The sequence below is a fragment of the Paroedura picta genome, chromosome 8 (assembly GCF_049243985.1).
Source record: "Paroedura picta isolate Pp20150507F chromosome 8, Ppicta_v3.0, whole genome shotgun sequence".
Lineage (NCBI taxonomy): Eukaryota > Metazoa > Chordata > Lepidosauria > Squamata > Gekkonidae > Paroedura > Paroedura picta.
Genome location: NC_135376.1, coordinates 83,675,259 through 83,694,418, shown reverse-complemented (window position 1 = coordinate 83,694,418; position 19,160 = coordinate 83,675,259). Strand labels below are relative to the sequence as shown.

The 19,160-nt window shown below is 45.2% G+C and overlaps 1 protein-coding gene across 1 annotated transcript in view; it reads right to left on the bottom strand.

Moving 5' to 3' along the window:
• Positions 1–19,160, bottom strand: part of BICC1 (BicC family RNA binding protein 1) — a 152,189-nt gene that overhangs the window by 99,991 nt on the left and 33,038 nt on the right. Inside the window, exon 2 of the mRNA XM_077350640.1 lies at positions 6,392–6,438. Coding sequence (XP_077206755.1) covers positions 6,392–6,438 — 47 coding nt within the window. The remainder of the gene's footprint in view (positions 1–6,391; positions 6,439–19,160) is intronic.

The window sequence follows — 19,160 nt, the reverse complement described above, 5'->3', positions numbered from 1 at the left end:
GCATCGCAAGGCAAACTACTGCAATGGGTTCAACAGACAGGGACCTTCCATTTCTTGGGTTCTTTCCCCGACTGCCTCTACCACAGTGGTTCCTTTATGCATTGCTATTCAAAAAAAATTGACACCATATTTTTAAAGTACAAAATTGCAAAGTTTGATTTCATGATTCCATTTCCACATGAGGAATTTGCGCCTGCACAGCTTCTCATTGCTAGCAGGTTTCAGCGCTGCTTCCTCATGACATCGACAGCAAACCATAGCTCTGAAGTGGGTCGTGCGGGTTTTCATCCAGTTTGCTCCGTGATGAGGGAACTCACGAAATTCCGCTTCCCCTTTCTTGTTGCACTTCAAATCTCGGGGCAAACAGGGGCATGCCCATCTGAACAGAGAAACGTGCAGCAGTCTTGGTAGTGTTGTGCTTGCCCCCACACCCACCTTCCCTTCTCCATTTCTGGATGAAAATATATTTTTTTAAATGACATGGTCCATGTAGCTACGGGGCCGCAAAGTGACGTGCCCTCAGTTAAAATAAAATGTTATCTTCAGTGTGCACAGTAATATTAGGATCGGGCAGCAACCCAATCTAAAACACATTCCAGTTGTGCTTTCTGGTGGTGAGGTATGAACGGGGAAAGTGGGGGCATATGACAAAGCAGCCCTGAGCTTAGCATCAACGCTCTGTGTTTTAAATATTCATTGTGGAACAACCATCGGGGTCCAATTACCATGGCCAGCTTATCTAACCCAAAATAAAGACAGACCATTATACAAAGAATCCCAAAAAGAGATATAAATAAATGTTTTATTGTTGTGGCGTGATCCTGTAGCAATGTGGAAGTGTAAGTTAAAAAAAACTGTTTTACTGTTGTAGTGTGTGGAAGTGCTTTTTAAAATTAATTTTGGGACTCGGATGAGGATGGAAGTTTGAGTCCTCAAAACCACTGCTGTGAAAGGATTGGTGGTTTGTGTTGATTGACAACCTGAGGAGCTGGGAGAAAATTTCAGGTTGTCCACCCTTCCTGCTTCTCCGCTGCCTTATCGGAAGGCAAAAAGCTACAATGAGACGGTGGGATAACGCAGGAGGGCTCTCCCGTCAGGAAGCTTGAAACTCATGGTTGACTATTGTGCATTTGCAAGCAGGAGGCAGCGCACATTTTATACCTCCACTAGCTTCAAAGCCCATTCCTAAGAACGGGCCTTGAAAGGGCCCCTTTCCCTGGCCAGGCAGCTTCAGGTGGCATTGGGCAGCAGCTCGCAGCCTGATCAAGTGGGGCAGGCAGGGGCAGGGGCTGGGCAGCTCCTTACCAGTCCTGACAGAGCTCCTTAGCAGTCCTTAACGAGCAGTCAGCAGGCTCTTGTCAGAAGGCCCAGCCTAGCAGGCCAAGAGGCCCTCATTAGGAGGCTCTCCACCACGACCCTTTGCCGAAGGCCTCTCCCCTTACCTGCTGCTGGCTCCAGGCACTGAGGCATCTGAGAGCAAAGAGGCTAGAGTCCAGGGATGGAGGGCGGGAGCTGCAGGGGCAGGGCCAATCAGGGCAAAGATGGCTGCACCCTGATTGACCCTATTCCAACTTGGACCGCCGGACACGTCCCACCCCCTAGGCTGTTTCATAAATATATAGAAGAACAACAATGGATAAGGATGAGGAAATAGTCTATGATACTTTGGCATATACTCAGCATAGCAGCTAGATAATCTGTGGGCTTTCCCTGTCAGGTTACCCTAAGAGTTTATAATTAAATACTCACAGGGCAACATCTCCATTAATCTCGTTTCCTCCATCCACATCTGTCATATTAAGTAGTGGCTACTAACTCAAGGAAGGAACATCAGTACTCTTACACTTTTAGTTCTGGTGTCAAAACAATAAGGTATTAAAGCAGCAATGCATGATTCTGTCAGAGCAACCAGAGAGTTTAGTCCTGCTTGAACCAGAAGTGACATTCTTTGCATTAACTACTACAGTCAACTGTATTAAGGCAAAAAGACTGTGCATCACTTATGACAGGTCTTTCAATTGCCGTGCTTGAAGCTAGAAATGGTTGCCTGTAAATCGTCCAGAACATGTATCCCAGCTTCTGCCATTTGTTTTCTATTTGCCTTTCATTCTGTTAAATTCATTGCCTTAGGTGTCAACGTAACTGGTTTAAGTTAGTGTAGTTTGCACCAGGGATTCCGGCTGTAAAGCTGTATAATGTGTGGGTGTTTAGTCTTTGCAAAGGTTTTGGAATGTTAGCATCATTGTTTCCTCAATAAAGAGATTTTCATCAAAAAGGCTTGCTTATTGGGAACAATTGGCTGGGTTCATATATGAATATTCACAACCTAATAAACACATTACTCTGCATCAACAGCAACGTGTATATAAGCCAGTCTCCTAGAATTCACCTCTAAAAATACATGGTAGGCACCAGGAAAGGTGCCAGCAGGTGTCAACAGTGCCCATCGACACCCTTCTGGGGACATCTTTTCAACAGCAACAATCCCAAGTGTTTCACTAAGCGTGCAACCAACAGGGATCATGGCCCATCCACATGCTCTGATAAACATTGATGAATTATAGACATGTCTGTTAACACACAACTGCTACACTATTTTTTTTTTTTACTTTGTGCACAAAAGAACCTTAAACTTGAGAGCCGGTATAGTGTGATGGAATTCAGAAATGCGGATTGAAATCTATGCTCTGCCATGAAGCTCACCTTGGGTCAGCCAGGCACTCAGCCTAGCCTACCTCTGAGGGTTGTTGTGAGGATAAAATGCAGGAGAGAACAGCCCTGGACTCCCTGCAGAAAAGACAGGATAAAATGTGCAAGCCGGGAAACTCAAAAAGTACATGATTTACTCTCAGTTTTTCAACCTTCCTTATGTTGATGTTGAGAAGTTACAGGCCCCTAAGAACTATGAGCCAAATTAAATAAGAGGCATTAATTTGTTGACTCGTTATTCCACAGTAACCCAAAGGAAGGCCTTCTCCTTCCACAAGTCTGATTTGCCAAATATTTGTCCCATGTTAAAGTTTCCCATTTGGAAACAGATGATTTAGGCACGGAACTCGTTGCCTGCAGCCCCAGGATCATTTTCCTCCCTTATGGCCTCCAATTCTGTCTACTTCTCTCCCCACAAAACTTGGCTCTCTTCGCTTCACATGAGAAAAACATTATAAGTGACTGGAAGGAACTAGACAGACAAGACAATGAGTAAGCTGTGAGCAACTCCTCAAAAGCTAGTATAAATGGTCTAAAAGCCATTCCCAGCTTTGCTTCTCAATAGAATCATAGAGGAAGCTCATCTAGTCCAACCCCCTGCACAATGCAGGAACTCACAACTACCTGCCAACCCACAGTGACCCAAATTTCATGCCCAAATGTTCCCATCCACCACCAACAATCTCCAGAATCCAGCCTGGCCTGGAGGAAATTCACCTACTATACCACGGTGGCGATCAGCAATTCCCCGGGTATGCAAGGAAGGGCCACAAGAGACAAACACTGGCACATCCCTTCCTGCCCACCCACTCACAATCTGCCTAAATTCACAGAATCAGCAGTTCTGTCAGATGGCTTGCTAGCCTCTGCTTTAAAATTTCCAAAGAAGAAGAACCCATCACCTCCCTAGGAAGCCTGTTCCACTGAGGAATCACTCTGTCAGGAACATCTTTTTTAGCCAAAAATTCTGTTTAATTAATTTAAACCCATTGCGGCAACAGAAAATAACTCTGCTTCATCTTCTCTAGGACCCATTATGCACGCGGCAGAATGCCTGTGCTGGCGGCTGCAGGGCTTCAGGGAAAATCCCCGATAATGCTTGCCGCCACCACCAGCACGGTCGTATCCCGGCCCAGGGCTACAAAGGCCCGCATTATGCAAATGCGGGAATATCCACAGCTTCCTGGATATGCTGGGTGGCAGCAGGGGCTCAGGCAGGCAGGCACTGTGCATAATGGACAGCGCTGGGCCTTTTGACCTGCCCGGCTCCAACCTACAGTGTCCCTACAGGGGTACCACATGACCTTGCGGGCTCCGTGGAGCCGGCAGGGGCAACCCCCTGCCCCTGCCATAGCGTATGGAGGGGGCCCCTCCCCACCTCCCACCCAGCTGCTGCCGCGTACCATAGCTGGCAGCGTCCCGGGCTACGCCGAGGCAGGCCTGCACGCCTTGCCCCTGTGCATACACGGGGAACGGTGGGGCATTCTGCCCCACTGCAACGACACGGCGGCAGCACGGAGTAGCTGCTGCCGTACATAAAGGGTCACTGACAGCCCCTCAAGTATTTGAAGATGGTTATCATATCACCTTAGTCATCTTCTCTCCAAGCTAAACAGATCAAGCTCCCTCAACCTTTCCTCATACAACTTGGTCTCCAAACCCCTCACCATCTTCATAGTCCTCTTCTGGACGCGTTCCATTTGCTACCCAAGATTGCATTTTGATGTAGCCCATGAAAAAATGACAAAATCCTTACATCATCTGCACGTTCCAAATGACTGGGGAACTAAAGAAGCCAACATCCATGAATGGTGAGGGTAATAAAAGTGGATGGAGCCATTTGAACCCTAGAAAGACCAGGATGCAACAAATGAGGAGGAACTGTCCACCCCAATGAGTCCTCTGCTTTCATGGGTGGGACAACCTCTCTTGATCTGACCATTACCACCTGGAGTATTCCCCTATCTCTGGCAGCAGCAGTCACTGATTCATTCTGACAGAATTTAGGGCAATGGCCACCCAGAGGAGGACCTGCTAGGACCTGTATCTGGGCTTCTTTTCGGAATTTGAAGCTCACCCCACATTTAAAAAGCTGAACGAAAGTCACTTGTGACTTGTCAGCACTTCCCACCATACCATGTTCTGCGCCAGAAGGATTTGGAATTGTTTTGAAGTGTGAAATTCCTCAAATGGTCTGCAGTTTTGGCTCCTATATCCTCTTTGATGATTTCACCTAAGAATGGAATGCGATTGGTGGGGAGGAAAGACACTCATGCACGCACCAATATATATGGTCCCAGATTTCATGCCTGAAATGAATACCGGATAATAAAAGTCTTGTTTATTTCCTGTTTAAATCTTGGTATGGAATGAGAATAATCCAGAGAAAATTATTCAGAGAAAAATGTCTCTAACAAGTAACGTTGAACAAATACAGCAACAACCAAGCAGGGCTGGACGAGGTTCCGGTAATCCCTCATTTCACAGACAGTTTGTTCAATAGAAAAGCCTCTAAGTCTAAGCAATATATAAAGAATATAAAGAATTTCCACCTCTGAAATGGGACCAAGCTCAATGATGATCCAGAGGACAGATGCACTATTGGCAGAAGGACCTCAGTTTGGTCACTGTAGTAAGGAAGAATCCAAATACAGCTAATGGAGCTTTCAGGGGTTTCTCAACCACAAAACAGATGAGAACGGCTACTCCAAACATTAAGTTATTTGCTGGAAATGAGGTGAATGAAAAGCAGAAGGTTCTTGAACCATGAAGCGGCTTCACACTGAAACAGACCGTCAATCCAGCAAGGTCAATACTGTCCGCTCAGATTCCAAGTGCGTCTCCAGGGTCTCAGGAAGAGGTCTTTCCAATTGCCTCCTGTTAGATCAGCCTTTCTCAGCTTTCTTACCATTGGGAAACCCCTGAAGCATTCTTCAGGCTTTGAGGAACCCCAAGAGTGACGTGATTGTGCAGGATATGGCTGGGAAACATAACTCCTCCCCTTCCCACCCCCTCCAGGCCCATTGTTGGCCAGTTTGGAAGGGGATCACCATGACCTAATAAATAACCTAATAAATGTTTACTTATCATTTAATTTATATATATATAAAAAACCCTTCCAGGGCTGTCAAGAAACCTCCAGGATGTCATGAAACCCTGATTGAGAAAGCTTGTGCTAGATCTTTTAACTGGATATGATGGGGATTGAACCTGGGAACTTCCGCATGCAAAGCAGATGCTGTGCCACTAAGCCACAGCTCCCTTCCTTTGCTGAGCAGGTGATAAAACCAAAAAGCCAGGATTTGTACCTTATCCAGTCAACCCAGACGGTCTTACATAGCCCACCAATCACAAAGGCCATTTGTAAAGATAGCGCTAAGAAGAAGAGAAGTTGGTTTTTATACCCCCACTTTCGACTAACTTAAGGAGTCTCAAAGAGACTTCCCTTCCTTTCTCCACAACTGAAACCCTATGAGGTAGGTGAGGCCAAGAGAGCTGTAACTGGCCCAAGATCACCCAGCTGGCTACATCCAAGGCCAGATGGGTCACAAACTTCCAGGCGGTTCACCAGCCACAGGTCTTAGCCACAGGACTGAAGCTTTTAAGAGTTCGGCCAAGACGAACTTTCCACTTATTCTTGTTATCTGCTCCATGAATTTTAAAAACTTGCCATTTTTCTTACCTTCTGGAAAAAGTCCTCCCCGCTTTTGCCTTTTCCTTCAGCAGCAGCTGTAAATAAGAGGACACACATTTAAATAAGGTGTAATCCAATTCTTCCCCCATAGCATTTAGCCATGTACTCATTTCTTATCCGACAGTCATGTATCCCAGCCCAGGACAGTTTGGGGCAGGAGTCTTTCAGGAACTGTGGTCCCCATCTTTGCAATAATGCAACTTCACCTCATAAAGGTTGACAGTTTTCTTGGAAAAGCAACGTGGGTGGCAAAGGGGAGGGGGAAGCTGGAAAATATTGTCTATCTAAAAACAGCAGAGATTGTAATTACTTTTGAAGATACCACTGAACAACTTCTTTTGTCCAAAATAAGAAAAGTGGTGGTGGTGGGGAGAAGAACCTAGTACAAACTTTCAATTGCTTAATAAAAAATTCCATTTTCTGCCAAATTTACATGCATTTTAAAACAAAGGAGGCACCTTTCTACAGAAATCACATGCTGGAAAGGGGGAAAGCTGCCCACTGGAACATCGTGTGTGTTGGGGAAAATCCCCAAAAATGCCTTTGTTCACACTCTTAAGTTCATCAGACCATCACCACAACCATGTTAGTCCAACATTTAAATCCAAATATTTGGTGTTTAATTCAAATGAAGGAGCATTGCTAGCTTTTCTGCAAGAACGGAACGGGTGTTAGACACACAGCATGGCTACTCAGATCAGGACTAGCCTACCCTGCATCTCTTCACTAGGGCTAGATTGCACCCAGAAATGTAAGTACCCCAAACAGAATTCTAATTTTCATCTGTTTCATTTTATTCATTATTTGACTCTTAGGCCGCCCCTCTCCAGAGTGGTCTTGGGACGGCTTACGACGGTTTCATAAAACCACAATTCAAATACAAACACACACACAAAAAATCAAAAACAAATACAAATGCACCTAAAATGTATCTATTAAAATTCTACATGGTCATTGTACATACATTGCCTATTTGTTATATATTTGCTCCATTGATGAGTCACTCCCTATGAGCCAATGTACACAGCTGGTGATAATCTGCATTCAGGCCTGGGTGGGGGCAAGTGAGCTGGGGGAGCCCCAGGTGTGGGACCAGCAGGGGGCCTGTATAGATGGTAAAGGTCTATACCAGGGGTAGTCAAACTGCGGCCCTCCAGATGTCCATGGACTACAATTCCCAGGAGCCCCCTGCCAGCGAATGCTGGCAGGGAGCTCCTGGGAATTGTAGTCCATGGACATCTGGAGGGCCACAGTTTGATTACCCCTGGTCTATACCATATGCCTGGTGGAAGAGTATAGTATTTCAGGCCTTTCAGAACGTTGGGTGTTCCATCTTTGCTGGTAGCGAGGGCCCACATAGAGAAAGTTACAGTAATCTAGCCTGGAGGTGACCGTCACAGTGAAATAAGACATTCCAGTTAATATGATGCTAACCTTAACATGCACATAGTAAGTGTGCTGAAACAGCACAGTGAAATATGTTTCAAGTTCTCAAGGGCCATCTTCCTTCAGCAAAAAGTTATCAGGTCGCAGGGGGTGGTGGTGAGACAAAGAAGCCAGAGCAATTGGCTTTCTAGACATCAAGAAAGACTTTTCACATACGACTTAGAATTTTCCCACTGGTTCTGTTTACCAAAACACACTAGTGGTGATAACGAATTTTTAATAAGAAAGCAACTTGTTCAGAAGAAAAGTGGAGAAAAATCACTTAAATACCCATCCAATTTTAAAGTCACTACTTAACTCAACTTCTTGTTTGATTCAAGATCCACTGGGAAGTTGAATGTATCCTTTTCATGGTAACCGACACAAGTTTAATTGTGAAGAATTTGATTAGTATTGGTTTTGATTTCACCTGGACTAGACAGTGGCTGATAACCAAAACACGACGGATCATTAAAAGATTTTTTTAAAGGATTTCTCATTGAAAATGCTGTCTTCTAGTTTCCAGACAACTTTGAAATGCTGCAAGCTGCCTTTTTAAAAAAGGCAGTAAAACTAAAACTGAATCAGAATGCAACGAGCAAACATTTAGATTGTTTTGTGTGTGCTGGTTCGAACTGTAATTAGATCAAGGCAGGAAAGTTGAGCAATACAGATGGGGAAAACAACAGAACTGCTCAGCATCCTACCAGATGGCTTTAAGGTTTCATTAAGTTTTAAATTAAATGTTTGAGCGGTTAGATTAACCAACTCGAATGCCTCAAAGTTTAGGCACCGTGTCAAGTAACGGGAAACTTGATGAAGTCAATGATTAGAAAAAAAACATTTTCTCCGCTTTACCAATTTGCAACCTACAATTTTAGATCTGCCTATCTGACTGTGGGGAGAAGTGTGGGGCTAAGAAGCTGGGAAGGCAACCTAGATGTGAAGTGGTTTACAAGATAAGGGTCAGTGAAAGAGTAAAGGTTCTGCCACACACCCAGAACGACTCTAACTACCTTCATAACCATCAATGAGTTATCTCTACACATCAAAAAAGGCGCTTCTCTAGTCTATGATAAAGACAGTCACATGGCAGTTCATGCACATGATCTGGTCCACAAAGTCATCTATCTGCTTGGTCGTGTGCTGACCAAATGTTAACGAAGACGTGGTAAACAGTCAGCTGATATTTTCACTTGCAAAGAAAAGTGCTAAGGAATAGAGATACTCTGTCCTTTTTGGATGCAGAGCTGTTGTCCAGGAGTACACTCAAAAATGTGTCCTAGGGTGGTCAAAATGTTAAGACAAGTCCTAAGAAGTACCAGATCCCAATCTCCACTCAATCTGAAACTCACTGGTAGCAATGGGCCAGCCTTATCCCTTCAGTCTCACCTGCCTCACAGAGTGGTCGAGAAAAAATGGAAGAGAGACGTGTTGCCCTGTGTTCCTCAGAGGAAGGACAGGATAAAGACAAAATGGTACCCACCTCTACTGACCTTATGGACCTTAAGCTTCACTCACGGGGTTGGTTTGAGACACAACATCTATTGTTCCAAACCTCTGCATAATAGACTCACAGAGCAGAGGAATTGACCATCTCTGCTCTAAGATAATGACGGCTGGATTTTTTTATTCCCGTTAATATACACAACCTTCTGAAATTTAACCGACTGTGCATTTTTCTGTTACATTATTTGTAAAATCTACCCGTCTATTTCTTAAGAAAGCACTCTATATTATATATATTACAGGTGTGCTGAAAGCTGTACCTATTCCTATTCAAATACATATATTAAAACGTGTATTTTCTTGTGGTTTCCCCAGTTATCGTGCCGTATAGCGTTTCGCACACTCCTCATTTTCAGCCAATATGGAGCTGCAGAAGTCCCGGCCAACACAAACAGCAGCAAACTCAAACAGGTGTTAACCATTATGGGATCCGTGAACTTCAAGGTTTTGTCTACCTAGCTATGAACAAGCACGATTGGAAAATTCTTACGGATCAAATTTTAAAAACGATCTTGAAATTCTACTTTAAGTATTATTTCAGATCCAAATAGTCAGCAGTCTTTAATGCTGTTCAAAAGGAATAGTGATGGGGAAAAACTTTGTTTGAATCTAGGATAACTTGTAGGTCTCCCATAAATATTGTTTATTTTTATTTATTTATTAACAATGTGAAAATACAAACACCAAGATAATGCAATTCCCAATACACAATAATGTCCAGATCATTTAAATACACACAGGGATATACAAATATGATTAGTTAATTTTTTACAAGCTTCCAGGTATTATTAATTTCAAATATGATTTTCTTCAGTCAGTTCTAAGCCTTCCCATTGTTTCTGTTTTGCAACATACATCTTGGAATTAATATAAAAAATGTTTAATTGTAGTCACCTTTCCCCAGAACTGTAGTTTCAACGCATAAGGCCATTTTATGCAAGGTGAATAGAATATTATAGAATCGTAGATGAAACGGAAATCCAGGGTCATCTAGTCCAACCCCCTGCAGAATGCAGGAAATTTACAACTACCTGCCCATCCACAGTGACCCCAGTTGCACGTCAAGATGATGCCCTCCCAAACCAGAATCCCTGGCCAATGTGGCCTAAAGATGGCTGCCACTAACCTGTCAGGGCCCTTCTTGGCTTTTCTGCATTCTCATTTTCCTCACTTGTGTGTTCCTGTTGCTTAGATATTGCTCTGCCCCCCAGACCCAGTCTGCACATTTTCATAGAACCACAGAATTGGAAGGGGCCATACAGGCCATCTAGTCCAATCCCCTTCTCGGTGCAGGATCAGCCTAGAGTATTCATAATAAATATTTATTCCCGCTAGTGGTCAATTACACTTCTTTATCTCCCATATATTTTCCCTGCAGATTTAAACTGCAGTTTTTTATGCCAGACATGAAGTGCTGTAATATCGAACTGACCACTAGAGGGAGCAAAGCATATGTGGAATAGACCCCTATCTGTGAAGGAACAGGAACACACGACAAGGGAAATAACAGTGTAGAAAAAACAACAGAAAACTGATGGGAGAATTAACTCTTGCAGTCTTTGTCATAGTCCTGACACACAGCTGCAGCTTGCAATTTTTTATTTACTTCTTTAATGTCATGCCATACTCCCCAGTGGGGGCGCAAAACAGTTTATACCATTTTATATCCTTGCATCAATCCTGTGAGGTGAGTTAGGCAGACAGCTGTGACTAGCCTAAGGTCATCCAGCAAGATACTATGACAGAGTGGAGATTGGAATCTGGATCCCCTAGATCTCAGTCCAACAATGCAACTTTTACACCACATTGAAGTCCCGGAGCTGTGCTTTTCCCTAGCCATTCTTTATTTTTGGGGTACAAGCCACATTCACCCAGAAGTTTCTCTCCCCATCAAGTACAGTCAGTGGGGTCTGAGATGCTTCACATGCATCCTTATAAATGTGTGCTACTATACTATAGAGATTGGGGTTGCCAGCCCCCAAGTGGCAACTGGAAGTCTCCTGCTATTACAACTGATCATCATCAGATGATCAAGACCAACTTTCCAATAGAAACTAGCTGTTTTGGAGGTTAGATTCTATGGGAGCGGCAGCCAAACTGTAGCTCTCCAGATGTCCACGGACTAGAATTCCCATGAGCCCCTGCCAATTCATGGGAATTGTGGTCCATGGACATCTGGAAAGTTACAGTTTGGCCATTCCTGCTCTATGGAATTATATCCTGCTGAGGCCCCTTCCCTCCCCAAACTCTGCCCCTTCCTGAGCTCCAACCCAGAAACCTGCAGGTATTTCCCAAGCCAGAGCTGGCAAAGAAAGGCAACACTGAAATGGCTACTTGGGCTCATACATCTTAGCAAGTGAATAAGCTAGGATTGGAATCCAAAACCTGAATGCTACAGACCTTGAGAACAAACAATGTGACAGGTATGTTTTGAAATGCCCAATGTCTTAAAAACATGACGTATGACCCACTTCACTAGTGAAAGTGGCTCTAAAACCAATAAGCCATTAAGCAGTCTGACATCAATAGGCATTATTATCCATAATTTAGTCAATTCGTGGTTGGTCACATGTTACATTTGACGGCACACAAAAACACACACCCTGGCCTTCATAAACAATGTCTTCAAACTACAGTTTCAGCAGAGTAGCCCTAGTGGTCTGCAGGAGAGAAAAAAACTAGATCTGAGCCCAGGAGCACCTGAGAGGCCAACCACCTTTTTGTGGATATGAACTTTTGAGAGTCAAAGCTAGATACCACATGAAGCTTCTTGTTCCCCTTTGCCAAGTGACACAAGGTAGATAGAAGGGGAAAGATGGGTGCTCAGGGGAGAACCTAGAGCAGTGTTTCACAATTTTTGTACCATTGAGAAACCCCTGAAATACTCTTCAAGCTTCAAGACACTCCAGAAGTAGCAAAACTGTGCAGAATATGGTTGGGAAACAGAGCTGTGGACACGCCCACCCAGGGCTCCACCCCTTCCCACCCCCTCCAGGCCCATCAGTGGCCATTTTGGTAGAGAGGACAAGGTCAACATGATCGTGTATGGTCATATCATCCAATAAATGTTTAACAATTATTTTAAAATATTTTAAAAATTATCTCCCACCCATTCAGGAAACCCTTCCCAACCCATCAAGAAAGCCTGACCTAGAGGACCAACTAGGCAACTTGCATATTAGGGATGACTGCCCTTTTCATGTCCATCCCATTCTACTCTCGATCCTTCTTTCATTATCAGGGACTCAATCCCAAAAACTGAGGGGGAAGTAGACTAGCGACAGTCCCAGCCCTCCATTGTTACATAGCATTTCCAGAGGACAGAATACAGAAGAAATGCTACAGGACTGAACTGGTGCACTCTCAACATTTAGGTTCCTTTCCAAGTGAGCTCCCATAACTCCCACAAAGGTATTCAAGGACATCCAAGAAGCAAACATCTTTTAACTGAGAGATTGTACAACAAATTAGAAAGCTGCTCTTACAGCACTCAGAAATCATTTGCTAAGGGTGACTGGACTCCAAGGTTGTGGTTCTGCTGCTTGCAGAGCCTCAACTTGCCAGAACCCCTGCTAGGGGAGCTATTCTGGGTTCCAAAAAGGGAAGGATTTCTGCCTGGAGCCCAGAGCTGCTCTCCGAGCAGAAATTCTGGCACTTATAGGTGGCTCTATATGAGCCAGAATCTCTGCTGGGAGATTTACTTACATGATGATTTCTACGTGCTACGGAAGACCAGTCTGACAACTGCAATGTACTTGCCTAGCTTCATGAAAATGGTTTCAGTGGATGGTTCATCAGAAGCCACGTGAAATGGAGCAGTGTGCTTTGCAACTGGATTTCACTGTGTGAAGTGGGAACATCCACTTGCAAACAACCGCCAAAGGGCATCAAAAGTGCAGTATTCTGTGTGCTAGAAAGCACTAGGGTGCCATCCAAGAGGCAGGTTACCCTACTGGGATAACAAACTCCAATCTAGGGCCCTTTCTGTACACAATAGATAAGGGACTTTCAATGCACTTTAGAAGAGGATTTTCCTATTCTGCACAGGAAAATCCAGCTGCCAAAGCACATTGAAAGTGCATTATCCTATGTGTGCAGAATGTGCCTAGGGCTCTCTTCTAGTCAGGGACAGGCTTCCCGCTGGCTGCTGTGGCCCCATCATGCAGCGCAGTAGCAAGGGAGCTTACATCCACATGGCAGGATTTCCCTCCCCAGTCCCCTCATCAAACAGGGGAAAAAGCAGATAGGCACAACGAAAGGGATAGCCTTTACAAAATGAAAGCTCAGAATTTAGAGAATGCGGTAGATGGTTAGAATGTGGTAGCAAGTAACCAATCATTACTTGTTTTTTTTTAAAAGCCCTCCATGGAGGGAGGAAAGGCCACTGCTAGGGATGCCAGCCTCCAGGTGGGACATGAGGATCTCCCAGAATTACAGTTCATTTCTGGATGAAAGAGATCAGTCTTCCTGGAGAAAGGGATGCCTTGGAGGGTGGGATCTATGGCTTTGTACCCCCACTGAAGTCCCCATCCTCCCCAGGCACCAGATCTCCAGGAGTTTCACAACCTGGTAGCCCTGATCCTTCATCCCCCAATGGTGGCCAGGGAAGCCTACCCACTGGGTGGGGGGGGGGTAAGGGGTAAGGGGCTGGGGTAAGAAAAATGGCACCAAGAGGGGCAGAATCTGATCTTTCCCCTTCCATAATAGGGTCCATCAATGCATTGAAGAAATCTTTCCCATGACATAGTCCAACAATCACAAGAAAAACACACATGTCAGTAGCATGAAGCTGTGGGCAAACATGGGGGAAACTGCTGCTTCTCAATAAGGGCAAACAATGCTAAGTCCCCCTATTCTGCTTGGAAAAAGCTCCATGCGCACTGTGATGAATCCACTCCCCACTATGTAAATGCAAGTCGAGACCGCAGAAAGGGTGGACCTCTGTGCTTGACTGCTGATTAACTCTGCTGTAACTTCGGACAGTATGCGAGCACCCAACAGAGTGACAACAAATTCTAATCACGTTACCACGGATCAGTACAAGCAGAGGCCATCGCTGTCTCCATTAAACACTGCTTGTCTAAGGGCGCCTTGCAGTATCAAAATCTTCTGCTTTTGTCTGAGGAAATGAAGTCATTGTTGGGGCCGCATCAAAGCACCGAGCACAGGAGAAACTAGACTGGAGAGCAGGGCTATTTTCACAGCTGTTTGCAGACAGATAATCTGGAAAAATAACAGTGGGCGATTTTCATTACAGCCCCACAGTGACGAATGGGGCCGATCCAGCCAGACGTACAGTTTAATCAAGCCCAATTCATCTCCTAGCTACAACCCCTTTGGGGGGACCCAAAGAGACTCTCCACTTCCCTTTTTCACCAGCCAAAGGGCAAGTTGGAGCCAACCCACTGCAAGGACATGTCAGAGAACTGGGGAGAAGATGAGCAACACAAACCCGGGAAGACTTTTGTTGGGGGGGGGGATTGGGTATAGCAAATGCAATTGTCTAAATGATGACAAAAGCCTCTATGTTACATTGGACTGCCAGAACCACACCCTTCTCCCTCGCATAACAGCCAACTTATAGTGACCCCCCTAGGGCAGCCTTCATTTATGTTTTTACCGTTGTGAAGCCCCTGAAACCTTCTTCAGGCTTTGAGAAACACTGGAAGTGGTAGGATTGTGCACAATATGGTTGGGAAGCAGAGCTGTGGACATGCCCAACTGGGGCCATTCCCCTTCCCATCCTCTCCAGGCCCATCACTGGTGATTTGGAGGGGGCAGGTTGACATGACCTGATACGGTCATATCACCTGATAACGGTTTAACAAATTTAACAAATATATTTTAAAAATTAACTCCCACCCATTCAGGAAACCCTTCTAGAGCAATCAAGAAATTCTAGGGTTTCACAAAACCCTGGTTGAGAAAGCCTGCCCTAGGGTATTCATGGAAAAAAACTAACACCCTATATATTTGCATATAAGCCTAGTTTTTCAGCACCTTTTTCACACTGAAAAAGCCCTCCTCGGCTTAGTATATGCACAATAATTGAAATAAAAGCCTGCTACAGCCAGCCAGTCATTGCTCTGGCAGCTTGTGGGACATCAATGGTTTGACTGAGGGACTCTGACCTTTTTTTCCCTTTTGCCTTCACTTCTTCCTCCTCTTAATCACTTCTTCCAAACTATTATTTTGGTTTCTGTGGGTGAAAAGCGGGGTATAAAAACCAGCAGCTATTCACCCTCATGACTTTTCTGTATTTGTTTTTTGTGGGGGAGGCTGGATGGGAGAACCTGTGAAGATGGAGCATATCCCACCCTCGGCTTATATGCGAGTCAATAAGTTTGCCCAGATTTTGTGGTAAAATTAGGTGCCTCGGTAAGTGGTTTGCCATTGTCTGCATACCAACCCTGAACTTCCTTGGTGGTCTCCCATCCAAGTACTAATTACCGCTGAGCCTGCTTAGCATCAAGATCTGATGAATTCAGAGTAGTCTGGGCCATCCAGGCCAGGGCGCCAGAAGCCTAACCCTACCAACTTAGGAAGTGCAGAAAGCTTCCCAACCATCAAGACTCCACAGTTAAATGCTCAAGCCTATACAACATGTGATCTGTGACCTACAAGGGCCTCAATCAAACTCCCGGTTTTGCCACCCACTTGGTACTAGACTGATTCCAAGTCAAAAGTCATGTCTGTTCACCTGAACAAAGAATGTCGGCATGGCAGCATACCAACTCTCCGGGCATTATGACATTTTTTTTCACAATATCACCTTGCACTTTACAAATGATTTAATCTATGATACTATAAAGGTAAGAAATGTAGAGTGGGGTAAAGTTCTCATCTGCTTTCAACATCAGTGCAACAACTAAATCTGGGAAAGGTATCAAGCAAGATTTTGAAGAGTTGGAAAAACAGCTTTGGCTGCTTGTGATTCACCCAGCAAATAAAGCCTTCTTACGAAGCATCCATCTGCAGCTTCACACTTTCCTCTCTGACACTGCTGAAAGCTGGTGGGAAGCAGCTGCATGCTCTGGACACACAGTGGTATATAATATTGAATTGACCACTAGAGGCAGTAATACATGCGTGGAACTGGTCCCCTACCCACAGTATTTCCCTTTTCATACCCAAGGAGAGCTGTAACATGCATCCCTGTAAGCAATGTAGATATTTTGAGAATTGGGAAAGTTCAGGAGGTCAGAACTTCACAGCTTGATTCTGGTTCAACTTCCAAAATCAATTGTTTCATGCAATCAAGCAAGCTGCCACTGACTACCAAAGACAATGAGACAATTCCCTGGGGTGCATTCACTACCACTGTGAATGCAACTCAACTTGTACCAGCAATGGAGCATCCACATGGGGGTCACAATATGTGTTCCCCCTTGGTTCCTGCCAGGTCCTCAGGAGGGCTTTTTGCCTTCCTAAAAAGAAGGCAAATAGCAGCACAGCAGTGGTAGAAAGTGCCACTGCATTGCAGCCAACTTCTGGTGACCCCAGAGGGAGTTCTCAAACCAAGAGATGAAAAGAGGCAAGTTTTGCCATTGCCTGTATCTGTGAAGCAGCCTTGGACTTCCTTGGTGGGTTCTCATCCACCTATTAACTAGAGCTCATCCCACTTAGCTTCTGAGCTCTAATGAGATCCAGCTAGTCTGAGTCGCCCCCGTCAGGGCATAATGATATATGTAGCATCCAGTATTTCAAAAGGGTCACCACGGGTCCTTGCAACTTACTCCCCTCCTCTGTTGTGAGATCATGGGGCCTGCTGGCTAGACTATGGCTCCGTCTGTGCTCCTTCTGTTCCCTTCCAGTGACTTTGCTGCTGAAAGCCTCACTTGTGTTGTGGGAGAGCTGGCCTACCGGTACACCATGGTGCCCTCTGCCTCCCAGCTGGGACAGGTCGACACAAGTGCAAGCCTCCCTGTCTGCTTCCTGCCCCTCTTTCCTCCTCCACCCCCCGTGGATTCCCCACTCCTCAGCACTTGCTCTCTCCTTTTCTCCCGCAAACTACCAAGCAGGGCTCAACTGCAACAGCACAATTTATCTTTCTTCGCATTCCCAAGACACTGGAGATCAGGCTGGGAGGGTACTGGTAGAGTTGCCAAGCTCCACGTGGGGCCTGGAGAGCATCTCCAAACTACAGAAATCAGTGCACCTGGAGAAAATAGCAGCTTTAGATGGTGAAATATGGATGCGGGGCTCTGTAGTCTGGAGATGAGGTGTAATGCCAGGGGGTCCCCTGGTCCCAATGGCAGCTCATCTCCACACTAAGAGATCAGTTCCCCCAGAGAAAATGGATGTTTCAGAGGGTGGACCCGGGACACTGTACCCTGCTGAGGTCACTGCCCTCCTCAGACTCCATCTTCAAACCTCTAGGATTTTTCCAACAAGGATTTGACAACCTGACCCCCTACCCCTGCTGCTAGCCAAGAGGGGACCTAGCAACTCCAGGGTGACCTCTGCTGAGATTCTTCATCAGCCTCTACCCAAAATCTCCAGGAATTTTCTGATCCAAAGATGCCAACCCTAGGGGGAAGGCACCAATTTTAGAAAGGCAGAAATCAGCAGGGGGAATGAGGAGTGCGAGGGGAGACCTATAAAGTGATGTCTGTGAGTGGGAAGGTGTGAAAACCATCACCTCCTCATACCTGCCCTGACCCCATTTGCTCTGGGTAATATCTTCCAGATCCCACCTGAAATCAGGTTTGTGGGGTAAAAAACAGTGAGGGCAGAGAACACCTGGAAGGAGGTATGACAACATTTTGGGAAAGCACAGAGAAAACCTGCTGCTGTTTGGGAAGCAGGGTGGAGCACGGCCAGGCCGCAGGTCTTCATTCAAGCCCAGCGTCTGTCACCCATGGCCAGCCTGACCAACAGGCAGAGGCAGCAGTCAGGGAATCTTTCCAGGGCTTGAGCATTCCATAGACCGTTCCCCGTGTCTAGAAGTACATTTCAAAACATAGCTGCAATGAATAAATGCCACTGCAGCATTAGGCAAAATTGTCAGCAATGTTCTTCGGAGGATGATGATGAAGAAGAGTTGGTTCTTATATGCCACTTTTCTCTACCTGAAGGAGTTTTGAAGCGGCTTCCATTCACCTTCCCTATCCTCTCCCCACAACAGACACCCTGGGAGGGAGGTGAGGCTGAGAGAAGAAGAGTTGGCTCTTATATGCCGCTTTTCTCTATCCAAAGGTGTCTCAAAGCAGCTTACGGTCTCCTTCCCTTTCCTCTCCCCACAACAGACACCTTGTGAGGGAGGTGAGGCTGAGAGAGCCCTGATATTACTGCTCGGTCAGAACAGCTTTATCAGTGCTGTGAGCCCAAAGTCACCCAACTGGGTGCACGTGGGGGAGGAGTGGGGAATCAAACCCGGCTCACCAGATTAGAAGTCTGTGCTCCTAACCACTACACCAAGCTGGCTCCATAAGAACTAACCCAGCATTCTTTGCTTACATTGATACCAACTCATTTGCTGCTTTCCTTATGTGAAAAGAGCAAATTGCCCCTTATATACTTTCCCATTCATCTTTTTAAGCACCAGGTTTTTTTTAAAGCATATTTAAGGCAAAGTGGTTTTTTTAGTGCCAATTTTCACAAATGCTGGGTTTGTAAGGATTATGATTTTTGTGATAATGCTTGGAGGAAATGGCTACTTCCCCAATTTTTTTTTTAAGATCACTCCAATGTTAAAGACATACAGACTGAGATGCGAAAAAGCTATTTTGTTCAGAAGTCCCTGCATGAAAAGCCACATCTTACAAAGAGGCATCTATTTAGATTCTTGGTAGTTATTAAAAAGCAATTTTTCTCAAAGGAC